Raw genomic sequence first — 17,529 nt, 5'->3', positions numbered from 1 at the left:
TAGCCTGCCTGACCTGTTTAACCTGTCTGACCTGCCTGACCAGTCTAACCTAGTTTAGCCTGTCTAACCTGGTTTAGCCTGCCTAACCTGGTTTAGTCTCCTGGACCTGTCTAACCTGGTTTAGCCTGCCTGACCTGTCTATCCTGGTTTAGTCTGCCTGACCTGTCTAACCTGGTTTAGTCTGCCTGACCTGTCTATCCTGGTTTAGCCTGACTGACCTGTCTAACCTGGTTTAGTCTGCCTGACCTGTCTATCCTGGTTTAGCCTGACTGACCTGTTAAGCCTGTCTAACCTGGTTTAGCCTGTCTAACCTGGTTTAGCCTGTCTAACCTGGTTTAGCCTGACTGACCTGTCTATCCTGGTTTAGCCTGACTGACCTGTTTAGCCTGACTGACCTGTCTAACCTGGTTTAGCCTGTCTGACCTGTCTAACCTGGTTTAGCCTGCCTGACCTGTCTAACCTGGTTTAGCCTGACTGACCTGTCTATCCTGGTTTAGCCTGACTGACCTGTCTAACCTGGTTTAGCCTGCCTGACCTGTCTAACCTGGTTTAGCCTGACTGACCTGTCTATCCTGGTTTAGCCTGACTGACCTGTCTATCCTGGTTTAGCCTGACTGACCTGTCTAACCTGGTTTAGCCTGACTGACCTGTCTAACCTGGTTTAGCCTGCCTGACCTGTCTAACCTGGTTTAGCCTGACTGACCTGTCTATCCTGGTTTAGCCTGACTGACCTGTCTAACCTGGTTTAGCCTGACTGACCTGTCTATCCTGGTTTAGTCTGCCTGACCTGTCTATCCTGGTTTAGCCTGACTGACCTGTCTAACCTGGTTTAGCCTGCCTGACCTGTCTAACCTGGTTTAGCCTGACTGACCTGTCTATCCTGGTTTAGCCTGCCTGACCTGTCTATCCTGGTTTAGTCTGCCTGACCTGTCTATCCTATCCATCTATCTCTCTTCCTGTATAAAGACTTTCATTGGCTTCATAACAGCAGGTAACTGCCTCAAAGCCATATAGGCTCTCGCTATCTCAGGTCATCCTCTCACTAGTCCCATGAGCAGTAACCCTACGGAAGACAACCCAGGTAATGCTGCCAGTCAGGACACCCCCAGGTAATTCTGCCAATCAGGACACCCCCAGGTAATGCTGCCAATCAGGACACCCCCAGGTAATGCTGCCGGCCAGGACACCCCCAGGTAATGCTGCCGGCCAGGACACCCCCAGGTAATGCTGCCGGCCAGGACACCCCCAGGTAATGCTGCCGGCCAGGACACCCCCAGGTAATGCTGCCGGCCAGGACACCCCCAGGTAATGCTGCCGGCCCTTTGTCATGACCATTTGGTAGACCCTTTGTCATGACCATTTGTCATGATGATGTTTTATCAAGGATAATGGATATTATTATTATTTTTAATTTTTTATATTTGGTCGTTTTACAGAGAAGAAGCAGTAGCCTAAATTCAGAACCAGGTTCGCTGTGTGCGGAAAAAGGGGGTGGAGAGGAGGGACCATGGGGCCATCACGGGACCTCCCCTCCCGTCCGTTACCATGACAACAGCCATGGATGGGGGAGCCACATGTGGAGGGAGGAGAGGAGATCAGTACAGGTGTTGATGTGGTTTCCGCATGGCTTTATTCATCCTTGCTGTGATGACTGTAGGTTATTGGACATGGATAGCTGCTGTCAGAACACCTACGCAATCTCACCATAGTTTCCCATTGTATTCGTTAACCTTGCTTTTCGGGAATACGGACTGTATAATTTAATTTACGGTGGAAATAATTAACAACAACCAAACGGTACTATGGTGCATCACTCGGGATCCACACAGTCCTTCAAACAGCAAAACGGTTAGTAGTTATATGAGTGTGTCGGTTTCGTTTTGATTCAGTCGTGTTACTTTTTAATGTGATGGTCGAAGTGGACTTTTTGTACCTTGTTTACTTGTTTGGGATTTCTGTTTTTTTCTGGAATGACGATCTGTCACGAGCGTGCACCTCTGCTTCGTTCCGTCCTCGCGCGCTATGATAACAGGGTTTCCTTGGAACGGGTGACACCGAGACGGTGCTGGCTGTTCTCTACAGTCTGAAATCATGTCAGGATATTTGTCCATTTGTTCTCATTTTACCATTGAAATGAATTGACTTTTGACAAACAATCACATTTCTATTGATGCAACATGATATTGATGAGCCAGGCTATAAATAAGCCCAAATAATACCCTTTTTTAAATTCTGCGTGCGTCCATAAATCAGACACATTGATTGGTAGTTTCACACTTGTTTTCATAGCCTATCATCATTGGCAGTCTATTCCCCATGTAGAGCACTACCTGGGACTGGAGCACACTACCTGGGTCTAGACAGGTAGCCTACGAGCGTTTTGGGCAATAACCGAAAGGGCACTGGTTCGAATCCCCGAGCAGACTAGGTGGGGGGAAAGAATCTGTCGATGAGCCCGTTGAGCAAGGCACTTAGCCCTAATTATTCTTGTGAATCTCTCTGGATAGGAGTGTCTGGTAAATAACTAAAATATAGATCCTCTCTGGGATAATTCAGAGCCAATACCTTGAGTGGTGCTCATAGTAAATCCACACACAGCATGTTATCATCCACAGGCTTCAAATGGCACCCTCTTCTCTATTGATCTATAAGTCTCTCTATTGATCTATAAGTCTCTCTGTTGATCTATAAGTCTCTCTATTGATCTATAAGTCTCTCTATTGATCTATTGATCTATACGTCTCTCTATTGATCTATAAGTCTCTCTATTGATCTATTGATCTATAAGTCTCTCTATTGATCTATAAGTCTCTCTATTGATCTATTGATCTATAAGTCTCTCTATTGATCTATAAGTCTCTCTATTGATCTATAAGTCTCTCTATTGATCTATTGATCTATAAGTCTCTCTATTGATCTATAAGTCTCTCTATTGATCTATAGGTCTCTCTATTGATCTATTGATCTATACGTCTCTCTATTGATCTATAAGTCTCTCTATTGATCTATAAGTCTCTCTATAGATCTATAGGTCTCTCTATTGATCTATAGGTCTCTCTATTGATCTATAGATCTATAAGTCTCTCTATTGATCTATTGATCTATAGGTCTCTCTATTGATCTATTGATCTATAAGTCTCTCTATTGATCTATAAGTCTCTCTATTGATCTATAAGTCTCTCTATTGATCTATAAGTCTCTCTATTGATCTATAGGTCTCTCTATTGATCTATAAGTCTCTCTATTGATCTATAAGTCTCTCTATTGATCTATTGATCTATAGGTCTCTCTATTGATCTATTGATCTATAAGTCTCTCTATTGATCTATAAGTCTCTCTATTGATCTCTATAAGTCTCTGTATTGATCTCTATAAGTCTCTCTATTGATTTGATTAGTCCTGTAACAGGTTATGCTGATTCCCAGTAGTCCTGTACCATGTTATGTTGTTATACTGATTCCCAGTAGTCCTGCACCATGTTATACTGATTCCCAGTAGTCCTGCACCATGTTATACTGATTCCCAGTAGTCTTGCACCATGTTATACTGATTCCCAGTAGTCCTGCACCACGTTATGTTGTTATACTGATTCCCAGTAGTCCTGCACCATGGTATGTTGTTATACTGATTCCCAGTAGTCCTGCACCATGGTATACTGATTCCCAGTAGTCCTGCACCATGGTATACTGATTCCCAGTAGTCCTGCACCATGTTATACTGATTCCCAGTAGTCCTGCACCATGTTATGTTGTTATACTGATTCCCAGTAGTCCTGCACCATGGTATGTTGTTATACTGATTCCCAGTAGTCCTGCACCATGTTATACTGATTCCCAGTAGTCCTGCACCATGTTATGTTGTTATACTGATTCCCAGTAGTCCTGCACCATGTTATGTTGTTATACTGATTCCCAGTAGTCCTGCACCATGTTATGCTGATTCCCAGTAGTCCTGCACCATGTTATGTTGTTATACTGATTCCCAGTAGTCCTGCACCATGTTATACTGATTCCCAGTAGTCCTGCACCATGTTATGCTGATTCCCAGTAGTCCTGCACCATGTTATGTTGTTATACTGATTCCCAGTAGTCCTGCACCATGTTATGCTGATTCCCAGTAGTCCTGCACCATGTTATGCTGATTCCCAGTAGTCCTGCTACCTGTTATGGTGTTATCATGACAGCCGATGCGGCACATTGAAGCCAGTCAAAGCATCACTTCCCTCCATTCTCCTAAGACAGGCTGTCCATCTCTGCTGACACGTTGGCAGACTTGATTTATATTTTATGATAAACACACGTGGCAGTCCTGAGTTCCACACGTGGCAGTCCTGAGTTCCACACGTGGCAGTCCTGAGTTCCACACGTGGCAGTCCTGAGTTCCACACGTGGCAGTCCTGAGTTCCACACGTGGCAGTCCTGAGTTCCACACGTGGCAGTCCTGAGTTCCACACGTGGCAGTCCTGAGTTCCACACGTGGCAGTCCTGAGTTCCACACGTGGCAGTCCTGAGTTCCACACGTGGCAGTCCTGAGTTCCACACGTGGCAGTCCTGAGTTCCACACGTGGCAGTCCTGAGTTCCACACGTGGCAGTCCTGAGTTCCACACTCCCTCACACCGCATGGTGTTTTTACGTGGTGAATAAGCTGCTGTGGTGCACTATGGATGAGGCCGTGTTAATTTTGACACTTTTTCTTAGATTTAGCCCCGTCTTATTAATGTTAACTAACATGTCATTAAGTCTCAGTCCCATTTTTTGTCATTTGAATAATGATTCATTATAGTTATTGTCAAAATGATGAAAACAGAGGGCCATTTTAGTCAGGTAAATGCCATTTCATTTGTCACTTAAAAAAAAAAGAAGCTTTTATTTAACCAGGCAAGTCAGTTAAGAACAAATTCTTATTTACAATGACGGCCTAGGAACTGTGGGTTAACTGCCTTGTTCAGGGGGCAAAACAGGGAACAGATCTGTACCTTGTCAGCTCGGGGGGATTCAATCTAGCAACCTTTCGGTTACTGGCCCAACGTTCTAACCACTAGACTACCTGCCACCCCTCCACTTTAACCACTAGGCTACCTGCCGTCCCTCCACTCTAACCACTAGGCTACCTGCCGTCCCTCCACTCTAACCACTAGGCTACCTGCCGTCCCTCCACTCTAACCACTAGGCTACCTGCCGTCCCACCACTCTAACCACTAGACTACCTGCCGTCCCTCCACTCTAACCACTAGGCTACCTGCCGTCCCTCCACTCTAACCACTAGGCTACCTGCCGTCCCTCCACTCTAACCACTAGGCTACCTGCCGTCCCTCCACTCTAACCACTAGGCTACCTGCCGTCCCTCCACTCTAACCACTAGACTACCTGCCGCCCCTCCACTCTAACCACGAGGCTACCTGCCGTCCCTCCACTCTAACCACGAGGCTACCTGCCGTCCCTCCACTCTAACCACTAGACTACCTGCCGTCCCTCCACTCTAACCACTAGGCCACCTGCCGTCCCTCCACTCTAACCACTAGGCTACCTGCCGCCCCTCCACTCTAACCTCTAGGCTACCTGCCGTCCCTCCACTCTAACCACTAGACTACCTGCCGTCCCTCCACTCTAACCACTAGGCTACCTGCAGTCCCTCCACTCTAACCACTAGGCTACCTGCCGTCCCTCCACTCTAACCACTAGACTACCTGCCGCCCCTCCACTCTAACCACTAGGCTACCTGCCGCCCCTACACTCTAACCACTAGGCTACCTGCCGCCCCTACACTCTAACCACTAGGACACCTGCCGCCCCTCCACTCTAACCACTAGACTACCTGCCGTCCCTCCACTCTAACCACTAGACTACCTGCCGTCCCTCCACTCTAACCACTAGGCTACCTGCCGCCCCTCCACTCTAACCACTAGGCTACCTGCCGCCCCGCTCACATTTTGTATGAACCTATAGTAAACATAAATCACTGACTTCCATGTGCACAAACACACATTTAACAAAAATATAAAACGCAACATGCAATAATTTCAAAAGATTTGACTGAGTTACAGTTAATTTAATGAAATCAGTCGATTGAAATGAATATTAGGCCCTAATGTGTTGGTCACAGATATATATATGTTGTTTTTAAGTAAGGGGATCAGAAAAGCAGGCAGTATCACAGCAGGCCACCTGTGCTGTTATGTAACTACAACTAGACAGATGGTTGAGAGAGAGACATCAGATGGAGAGAAATACAGATGGGTGTAGTTGGTGTGGTCTGTATGTCTTTACAATGAACAGATGGGTGTAGTTGGTGTGGTCTGTATGTTTTACAATGAACAGATGGGTGTGGTCTGTATGTCTTTACAATGAACAGATGGGTGTGGTCTGTATGTCTTTACAATGAACAGATGGGTGTGGTTGGTGTGGTCTGCTGTCTGTATGTCTTTACAATGAACAGATGGGTGTAGTTGGTGTGGTCTGTATGTTTTACAATGAACAGATGGGTGTGGTCTGTATGTCTTTACAATAAACAGATGGGTGTGGTCTGTATGTCTTTACAATGAACAGATGGGTGTGGTCTGTATGTCTTTACAATGAACAGATGGGTGTGGTCTGTATGTCTTTACAATGAACAGATGGGTGTGGTTGGTGTGGTCTGCTGTCTGTATGTCTTTACAATGAACAGAAGGGGGTCTGTATGTCTTTACAATGAACAGATGGTGTGGTCTGTATGTCTTTACAATGAACAGATGGTGTAGTTGTGTGGTCTGTATGTCTTTACAATGAACAGATGGGTGTGGTCTGTATGTCTTTACAATGAACAGAGTGGTTGGTGTGGTCTGTATGTCTTTACAATGAACAGATGGGTGTGGTCTGTATGTCTTTACAATGAACAGATGGGTGTGGTCTGTATGTTTTACAATGAACAGATGGGTGTGGTCTGCCGTCTGTATGTTTTACAATGAACAGATGGGTGTGGTCTGTATGTTTTACAATGAACAGATGCGTGTGGTCTGCCGTCTGTATGTCTTTACACTGAACCGATGTACACAGTGTGCCTAGTGTTCTTTTGGCTTTACAATCTGTTACCGACCCGGTATTTACCTAGTAATTACGTGACTCAGTGTTGTGTGATAATTAGCTCCAGTTTATTCTCAGGGAGTAGATCAGCTTCTATACTGCAGATAGCAGCTTCAATCAACGTAATTATCTGCATCATTTCCAATCCCCCTCTCTATATATATTTTTTAAATTACACTACATGGCCAAAAGTATTTGCTCGTCGAATATCTCATTCCACAATAATGGGCATTAATATGGAGTTGGTCCTCCCCTTTGCTGCTATAACAGCCTCCATGCCAAGATTGTGCACATCTGCCATCAAGGCAAAGGTTGGCTACTTTGAAGAAAGTCAAATATAAAATATATTTTTGATTTGTTTAACACTTTTTTGGTTACTACATGACTCCATATGTGTTATTTCATAGTTGTGATGTCTTCACTATTATTCTACAATGTAGAAAATAGTAAAAATAAAGAAAAACCCTGGAATGAGTAGGTGTGTCCAAACTTTTGACTGATACACACTATTCAGACCCCTTGACTTATCCTCATTATAGAAAAGCAAAAAGATGTATGTTTAGAATTTTTTGCTAATAAAAAAAAAACAAGAACTGAAATATCACATTTACATCCGTATTCAGACCCTTTACTCAGTACTTTGTTGAAGCACCTTTGGCAGCGATTACAGCCTCGAGTCTTCTTGGGTATGACGCTACAAGCTTGGCACACCTGTATTTGGGGAGTTTCTCCCATTCTTCTCTGCAGATCCTCTCAAGCTCTGTCAGGTTGGATGGGGAGCGTTGCTACACAGCTATTTTCAGGTCTCTCCAGAGATGTTCGATCGGGTTCAAGTCCGGCCTCTGGCTGGGCCACTCAAGGACATTGAGACTTGTCCCGAAGCCACTCCTGCGCTGTCTTGGCTGTGTGCTTACGATCGTTGTCCTGTTGGAAGGTGAACCTTCGCACCAGTCTGAGGTCCTGAGAGCTCTGGAGCAGGTTTTCATCAAGGATTTTTCTGTACTTTACTCTGTTCAACTTTGCCTTGATCCTGACAAGTCTCCCAGTCTCTGTTGCTGAAAAACATCCCTTCAGCATGATGCTGCCACCACAATGCTTCCTCGTAAGGACGTTGCCAGGTTTCCTCCAGACGTAACATATAATGTTGGTTTCATCCGAACAGAGAATCTTGTTTCTCATGGCCTAAGAGTCTTTAGGTGCCTTTTGGCCAACTCCAAGCGGGCTGTCATGTGCCTTTTACTGAAGAGTGGCTTCTGTCTGGCCGCTCTACCATAAAGGCCTGTTTGGTGGAGTGCTGCAGAGATGGTTGTCCTTCTGGAAGGTTCTCCCATCTCCACAGAGGAACTCTAGAGCTCTGTCAGAGTGACCATCGGGTGTTGGTTAGCTCCCTGACCAAGGCCCTTCTCCCCCGATTGCTCAGTTTGGCCTGGCGGCCAGCTCTAGGAAGAGTCTTGGTGGTTCTTAACTTCTTCCATTTAAGAATGATGGAGGCCACTGTGTTCTTGGGGACCTTCAGTGCAGCAGCAATTTTTTTGGTACCCTTCCCCAGAACTGTGCATCGACACAATCCTGTCTCGGAGCTCTACGGACGATTCCTTCGACCTCATGGCTTGGTTTCTGCTTTGACATGCACTGTCAACTGTGGGACCTTTATATAGACAGGTGTCTGCCTTTCCAAATCATGTCCAATCAATTGAATTTACAACAGATGGACTCCAATTAAGTTGTAGAAACATCTCAAGGATGATCAATGGAAACAGGATTCACCTGAGCTCAATTTCGAGTCTCATAGCAAAGGGTTTGAATACTTATTTTAATAAGGAATTTTTGTTTTGAATTTGTAATTAAACTTATGTAAATACCATATTTCTGTTTATTTCTTATTTTTTATACATTTGCTAACATTTCTAAAAACCTTTTCGCTTTGTCATAATGGTTGTCACGGATCCCTCCGGGAACTTTCATTACACACACCTGTCCCCTATTTTCCACTGATTAGTACTTGTATAAGTGTGCCCTTTGGTTTCCATTGGGCTGTCCGTTATTGTTACAATGTCCGTTGGTGCGTGTGAGTACCTGTGCTGTGTGCTTTCATGCCCTTGCGGATTGCGCAGATGATTACAGGTCTCGTCCCGTGTGTTAATCATTGTGCGCTTGTTATTTATTCGAGGTACTCCTTGTTCTTTTGTTTGGGTTTCAACCCTGTGTAAGTGTTGGTTTGTTCTTCGTCCTTTACATGACACCCCGTAATTTGGTTACAATAAAATAAAAAACTCTTACGCATTCCTTTTTCTGTCTCCCGACTCATTTTATACCATCGTGACAATGGGGTATTGATTTACCCAGTTTATCAATAGAAATGTACCATTCAAATAAATGTTTACCGTTATGTTGTTTAGTTCGATTGGTATAAAAAAAAAAATCTAATTGATTATATGGTTGTCTAATTGATTAATTCAATCAATTCATTTCAAATGTAGTGATATTGAACTCATCAGCTCTGTCTGGATCAAGTGCCATTCTGTGACTGGCTAATACACAGTGTTGTCGTTTTGTTATCGAGTATCATGATGGTATCGTGATACTAAACCTGGTATATCCGTCACAAAGCCCAAATTCTGGTGTGATGAGACAGCGCTAAAACAAACCCCTCCGCCTTTCTTTCTCCTTTCAGATTTACAACAAATGTGTGAAATGTCTTGGGGGGCTTAGAGGCTTTGAGTGTTTTTTTTTTTTTTTTTTTAAAGCTCTAATTCAAAGAAATGCAATTATCAATTGAAGTTAAGATTTAGTTTTAGTAGCTAGACATTTAGCTTATGTCACTAATGACGCCTGAACACCGTGAACCTAACAGATGGTGTGAGTCCTAAATGGCACCCTAAGCACCAATCAGGGAATGTGGTGCCATTTTGGGACGTAGCCTGTGTTCTTTGATATGTTGCCAAACAGAGAGAGAGAAACCGCTTCTGCGGGAGAAGCTCTGGGGCATCACCTCCGTCTGGGCTCTGAGCAATAATTGTAGGCAGCACTGCAGTTTTGGGGGTTTGGCTGTGTGTGCATGTGTGGGTGCGTGCACTAGTAGATGCATGCTTTTGAGTTCAATATCATTACATTTTAAAATCTTTAGCCAACATTTTTCAGAGACAGCAAAGTGTATGCATAAATTAATCAATTATACAATGCTAAGACGTGACATATAATCTTGGTTTCATCTGCACACGAAAATGTATATATTTTTTGCAGAGTAGGTTGATAACGATTTTACCAACGTACAGTATGTTGTATTGGACATTTTTCAAATCAACATTCCCAGCTAATGAGAAAACAGTGAACAAGATTTAACAAGGCCACCTACGGGTTTGGTAAGAAGGCCCTCTTCCCACAGGTGTTGTTACTACCTCTGAGGGTTTAGAGCATGAGGTAGTCACCTCATACAAGTACCTGGGAGTATGGCAAGACTGTAGAGCTAACATGATGCAGCCCAGACTCCCAGGCTAGCAGTGAGTCAGTAGAGCTAACATGATGAAGCCCAGACTCCCAGTACAGGCTAGCAGTGAGTTAGTGAGTAACATGATGCAGCCCAGACTCCCAGGCTAGCAGTGAGTTGGTAGAGCTAACATGATGCAGCCCAGACTCCCAGTACAGGCTAGCAGTGAGTTAGTAGAGCTAACATGATGCAGCCCAGACTCCCAGTACAGGCTAGCAGTGAGTCAGTAGAGCTAACATGATGCAGCCCAGACTCCCAGTACAGGCTAGCAGTGAGTTGGTAGAGCTAACATGATGCAGCCCAGACTCCCAGTACAGGCTAGCAGTGAGTCAGTAGAGCTAATATGATGCAGCCCAGACTCCCAGTACAGGCTAGCAGTGAGTCAGTAGAGCTAACATGATGCAGCCCAGACTCCCAGGCTAGCAGTGAGTCAGTAGAGCTAACATGATGCAGTCCAGACTCCCAGTACAGGCTAGCAGTGAGTCAGTAGAGCTAACATGATGCAGCCCAGACTCCCAGGCTAGCAGTGAGTCAGTAGAGCTAACATGATGCAGCCCAGACTCCCAGTACAGGCTAGCAGTGAGTCAGTAGAGCTAACATGATACAGCCCAGACTCCCAGTACAGGCTAGCAGTGAGTTAGTGGAGCTAACATGATGAAGCCCAGACTCCCAGGCTAGCAGTGAGTTAGTAGAGCTAACATGATGCAGCCCAGACTCCCAGTACAGGCTAGCAGTGAGTCAGTAGAGCTAACATGATGCAGCCCAGACTCCCAGGCTAGCAGGCACGTTGCGCTCGCGTTATAAAGGGGAATATTGGAATATCTGCGAGACCGAAAGTAACAAACTCTAGTACCCAGTGGTGGAAAAAGTACCCAATTGGCATACTTGAATGAAAGTAAAGTAAGTGAGTCACCCAGTAAAATACTACTTGAGTAAAAGTCTAAAGTATTTGGTTTGAAATATACTTAAGTACCAAAAGTAAATGTAATTGCTAAAATACAAGTATTTTTTATATATATTTTTGTAAGTATAAATCATTTCAAATTCCTGATATTAAGCAAACCAGATGGCACCATTTTCTTGTTTTTTTTAATTTACAGAGAGCCTGGGGCACACTCCAACACTCAGACATAATAAATTTGTGTTTAGTGAGCCGCCAGATTAGAGGTAGTAGGGATGACCAGGGATTTTCTCTTGATAATTTGACTTTCAAAATGAAATGAGTACTTTTGGGTGTCAGGGAAAATGCATGGAGTAAAAAGTAAATCATTTTCTTTAGGAATGTAGTGAAGTAAAACAGTTGACAGTGCATGTCAGAGCATGTCAGAGCAAAAACCAAGCCATGGGGTCAAAGGAATTGTCCGTAGAGCTCCGAGACAGGATTGTGTTGAGGCACAGATCTGGGGAAGGGTACCAAAAAACTCCTGCAGCATTGAAGGTCCCCAAGAATACAGGGGCCTCCATCATTCTTAAATGGAAGAAGTTTGGAACCACCAAGACTTTACCTAGAGCTGGCAGGCTGGACTCGTAACCAAAAGGTTGCAAGTTCAAATCCCTGAGCTGACAAGATACAACTCTGTCGTTCTGCCCCTGAACAGGCAGTTAACCCACTGTTCCTAGGCTGTCATTGAAAATAAGAATTTGTTCTTAACTGACTTGGCCAGGGAGGTGACAAAGAACCCGATGGCCACTCTAGAGCTCTAGAGTTCCTCTGTGGAGAACCTTCCAGAAGGACAACCATCTCTGCAGCACTCCACCAATCAGACCTTTATGGTAGAGTGGCCAGACGGAAGCCACTCCTCAGTAAAAGGCACATCACAGCCCGCTTGGAGTTTGCAAATGGCACCTAAAGACTCTGAAACAAGATTCTCTGGTCTGATGAAACCAGTTGACCCGCTAGAGGGACATTGATCCATAAGAAGTTTTTAACTCTCTTCCCTTGACGTCATATCGTCCTCTGTTCCCCTGGAGACTGGAATAGTTTAAAACTGGGATCGAATAGTTTACTGATGCTGGTTTCTTCACAAACACACACCAGTTTCCCCTTCAGAGCCATGTAGAATTTCCATGGGTGCTAATTTCACACAATAGAAAAACTCCATTCAGTGACAGGACTATTTCAAACTCATTCACCAAGCCATGTCCCTGTAGGTCCATTAAACCAGCTGCTATTTCTACTGACTGAGGGGTCATGTTGAGGCTAGATACAGTCTTATTGGATCAGGGATGCTAGTTGCTGTTTTGCCCTTGAGCAAGGCACTTAATCCCCCCGTGCTGATCCCAGTCTATGACCATGTGCTGATCCCAGCCTTTGAGTGTTGTGTGGGGTTAGGGTAATAAGGGTAATTAATTAGCAAAAACACATTTACGATTCACATTGGACAATTAAGTTAATCTCTTTTCCCATCTGCATCCCACCTCTCTCTCCTCCTCCTCTACATCTCCCCCCTCTCTCCTCTCCCCCCCTCTCTCCTCCTCCTCTACATCTCCCCCCTCTCTCCTCCTCTCCCCACCCCTCTCCTCCTCCTCTACACCCCCCCCTCTCTCTCCTCCTCTCCCCACCCCCTCTCTCCTCCTCCTCCTCCCCACCCCCTCTCTCCTCCTCCTCTACACCCCCCCTCTCTCTCTCCTCCTCTCCCCAACCCCCCCCTCTCTCTCCTCCTCTCCCCAACCCCCATCTCCCTCCTCCAGGCATGCACACAAGCATCAGTGAGATCTTGAAGGAGAAGCCGCTGAATCCGTCCCGTCGCAGTCTGCCCTGCCTGGCTCAGAACCAGATACACCCCCAAAGCCTCAGCCACGTTCTGTCCATGCCCTGCACCCCCGACGACAAGCCGCAGACACCGGTAGGGTTGGGAGTTGGCAGGGTATTTTATTACATTACTTAAGTCACTAGGTCAAAAAACCAAAAAAAACACTTCTCTGGAACCCTCAGTTTCACCATTTTGTTGTAGCCTTGAACTAGTTTCCCGGATTAATCTAATCAAGGCCTTGATTAGTGGACATGTTTGAATCAGGTGTGCTTGCTCTGGAATAGATAACAAACTGTAACGACTGGGGGTCCCCCGAGTTTGAGATCCAATGACTTATGTCACGATTCAATACATATTGTGATTCTATGTACGGTGCATTTCGGAAAGTATTCAGACCCCTTCGCCCTTTTCTACAAACTGCAATCGCGGGAGAAAGGACTTGGTCAGGGAGCTAACCAAGATCCGATGGTCTGACAGAGCTCTAGAGTTCCTCTGTGGAGATGGGAGAAACTTCCAGAAGGACAACCATCTCTGCAGCACTCCACCAAACAGGCCTTTATGGTAGAGCGGCCAGACAGAAGCCACTCTTCAATAAAAGGCACATCACAGCCTGCTTGGAGTTTGCCAAAAGGCACCTAAAGACTCTTAGGCCATGAGAAACAAGATTCTCTGGTCTGATCAAACCAAGATTATACGTCACGTCTGGAGGAAACCTGGCAACGTCCTTACGAGGAAGCATCGTGGTGGCAGCATCATGCTGAAGGGATGTTTTTCAGTAACAGAGACTGGGAGACTTGTCAGGATCAAGGCAAAGATGAACAGAGTAAAGTACAGAAAAATCCTTGATGAAAACCTGCTCCAGAGCTCTCAGGACCTCAGACTGGGGCGAAGGTTCACCTTCCAACAGGACAACCACCCTAAGCACACAGCCAAGACAATGCAGGTGTGGCTTCAGGACAAGTCTCTGAATGTCCTTGAGTGGCCAAGCCAGAGCCCGGACTTGAACCCGAGCTAACATCTCTGGAGAGACCTGAAAATAGCTGTGCAGCTACGCTCCCCATCCAACCTGACAGAGCTTGAGAGGATCTGCAGAGAAGAATGGGAGTAACTCCCCAAATACAGGTGTGCCAAGCTTGTAGCATCATACCCATGAAAACGTGATGCTGTAATCACTGCCAAAGGTGCTTCAACAAAGTAAAGAGTATGAATACTTACGTAAATGTGATATTTTTGCTAAATTTGCAAAAATGTCTAAAACCTGTTTTTGCTTTGTCGTTATGGGATATTGTGGGTAGATTGATGAGGGGGGAAAAAACTATTTAATACATTTTAGAATAGGGCTGTAACGTAACTAAATGTGGAAAAGATCAAGGGGTCTGAATACTTTCTGAATGCACTGTATCATGATTCTATATGGATTGCGATTCGATATTCCAAACATATTGCTCACTATATGCCTACCACAGTGAGATGAGAGAGAGCCATGAGAAGCTACAGGAAAATAAACAGACGAGTTTTGGAGCAGGTAAAGCCGACTACCTGGATCTATTTTGGAGCAGGTACAGCCGACTAGCTGGATCTATTTTCCCTCTTCCATCTGCAGCCGGATCTCCAGGACCAGACACGTGCCCAGCTCCAGACCCAGCAGGTCGACCCCTGGTTACAGCACCAGGCCCAGGGAAAGGAACACCGTCAGCTCCAAGCCCAGACCCAGCCTCTGACCCACAGTCACAGCACCTCCTGCACCCTCATCCCCTCAAAGACAGGTCAGTCAGTCGATGTGTCTGTCCGTTCTCCCCACAGCCTGAGTTTTTAGACGTATTCTACAACAACTTTAACAGTACGGTCAGTACGTACAGTTTTAGTGTAGTGTGATTCCTGGAGGAAGTTAACCCACATCCTCACATACTGTAGGTCTAACAAGGTCATGATGGGTTGATGCAGGGTGAGATCAGTTTTCACTCTCGGCGACAGCATCATGACATATAATATATATACAAAAGTATGTGGACACCCCGTAAAATTAGTGACTTCGGCTATTTCAGCCACACCCGTTGCTGACAGGTGTATAAAATTGAGCACGCAGCCATGCATTCTCCATAGACAAACATTGGCAGTAGAATGGCCCTTACTGAAGAGGTCAGTGACTTTCAACGTGGCACCGTCCTAGGATGCCACCTTTCCAATAAGTCAGTCAAATTTCTGCCCTACTAGAACTGCCCCGGTCAACTGTAAGTGCTGTTATTGTGAAGTGGAAACACATTCTCTGGCAGACATGGCTTGTCAATGTTAAGGCTCTGGTGTTATTTTTACCAACAGCCACACTGTCCGACATTTGAATTGTGCATTCTGGTAGTCCGACGGACAAATCTGGGTTTGGCGAATGCCAGGAGAACTCTACCTGCCCAAATTCATAGTGCCAACTGTACATTTTGGTGGAGGAGGAATAATGGTCTGAGGATGTTTTTCATGGTTCGGGACCCTTAGTTCCAGTGAAGGGAATAGTTAACGCAACAGCATCCAATGACATTCTAGACGATTTTCTGCTTCCAACTTTGGGGCAAATTTGGGGACGGCCCTTTCCTGTTTCAGCATGACAATGCCCCCATGCACTAAGCGAGGTCCATACAGAAATTGTTTGTCAAGATTGGTGTGGAAGAACTTCACTGGCCTGCACAGAGCCCTGCACTCAACCCCATCAAACACCTTTGGGATGAATTGGAACGCCAAATTAATGCCCATGATTTTAGAATGACATGTTCGATGTTCAGTTGTCCACATATTTTTGGTCATGTAGTGTAGATTGATGGTCCACTTTCTACACTGTAATTGCTACTCACTATCATGGACTGTTTACTATTTATCATGGTCTGTTTACTGTTTATCATGGACTGTTTACTATTTATCATGGACTGTTTACTATTTATCATGGACTGTTTACTATTTATCATGGACTGTTTACTATTTATCATGGACTGTTTACTATTTATCATGGTCTGTTTACTATTTATCATGGACTGTTTACTGTTTATCATGGACTGTTTACTATTTATCATGGACTGTTTACTATTTATCATGGACTGTTTACTGTTTATCATGGACTGTTTACTATTTATCATGGACTGTTTACTGTTTATCATGGTCTGTTTACTATTTATCATGGACTGTTTACTGTTTATCATGGTCTGTTTACTGTTTATCATGGACTGTTTCCTGTTTATCATGGTCTGTTTACTGTTTATCATGGACCGTTTCCTGTTTATCATATCAGTACTTAATCCACTAAATAGACTGGTACTTAATTCACCATCATGTGAGATTTGTTAATGATGATGATAACATGTGATAATGATTTGATTCATTGTTAGCTCTGGCAGACTGTAAAATACATTATGTTGTGCTGGTATTAAAAAAAAAACAGGAAGCTTTTTTTTCAGTGGTTCCAATGGTTCCATAACCATCTACCCGTTTAAACTTGTTAATCAAGCCCCGTAAACCTAACATGTACCTCAAGATTTGATTAATTGTTAGCTCTGGCAGCCCTGTAAAATAACCATTATGTACCTCAAGCCCTGGTATTAAAAAAACTTACCTCAAGCCCCGTAAACCTTTACCTCAAGCCCCGTAAACCTGGTTCCATACCTCAAGCCCCGTAAACCTAACCCTTACCTCAAGCCCCGTAAACCTAACCCTTACCTCAAGCCCCGTAAACCTAACCCTTACCTCAAGCCCCGTAAACCTAACCCTTACCTCAAGCCCCGTAAACCTAACCCTTACCTCAAGCCCCGTAAACCTAACCCTAACCTCAAGCCCCGTAAACCTAACCCTAACCTCAAGCCCCGTAAACCTAACCCTAACCTCAAGCCCCGTAAACCTAACCCTTACCATAACCTTTGACTATACCCGGTTGAGTATCCACTACCTAAAAAAAATAATAAACTTTTAATTTGTTTTCATAGTGACAGTGACATTGCTTACACATGGTATTGATTTGAGATGATTGTGATACATCTTCAGGGGGTGTTGTGTAAAGCGGTGGCTGTTAAACGTTAGCGTCACTGTGAGGCGTGGGGGGGAAACTATGCAGTGGTGTGGTGAGCAACACACCGCGTTAAGCCACAGTGGATAAGATAGATGTCACCGCTGTAAGGGAGAAGAAAAATCATTCTCCTCTAATAAGGAAATCTGTAGCGGTGGGAGAATTCACTCAAATACCATTCACATTCAAAT

General features: G+C 44.8%; 1 protein-coding gene across 2 annotated transcripts in view; it reads left to right on the top strand.

Annotated features, from left to right (window-relative positions):
* Positions 1 to 1,181: 1,181 nt before the first annotated feature.
* The window catches only part of LOC112219071 (anoctamin-3-like), an 85,857-nt gene continuing 69,509 nt past the window's right edge, over positions 1,182 to 17,529 (top strand). For both annotated transcript variants that reach the window (XM_042301925.1, XM_042301924.1), the window contains exons 1-3: positions 1,182 to 1,848; positions 13,238 to 13,392; positions 14,903 to 15,065. In XM_042301925.1, the coding sequence (XP_042157859.1) occupies positions 1,803 to 1,848; positions 13,238 to 13,392; positions 14,903 to 15,065 (364 nt within the window). In that variant the 5' untranslated portion in view covers positions 1,182 to 1,802. The remainder of the gene's footprint in view (positions 1,849 to 13,237; positions 13,393 to 14,902; positions 15,066 to 17,529) is intronic.

The sequence above is a fragment of the Oncorhynchus tshawytscha genome, linkage group LG19 (assembly GCF_018296145.1).
Source record: "Oncorhynchus tshawytscha isolate Ot180627B linkage group LG19, Otsh_v2.0, whole genome shotgun sequence".
In the NCBI taxonomy this organism is placed as follows: domain Eukaryota; kingdom Metazoa; phylum Chordata; class Actinopteri; order Salmoniformes; family Salmonidae; genus Oncorhynchus; species Oncorhynchus tshawytscha.
This window is presented reverse-complemented; position numbering and strand designations above follow the sequence as displayed.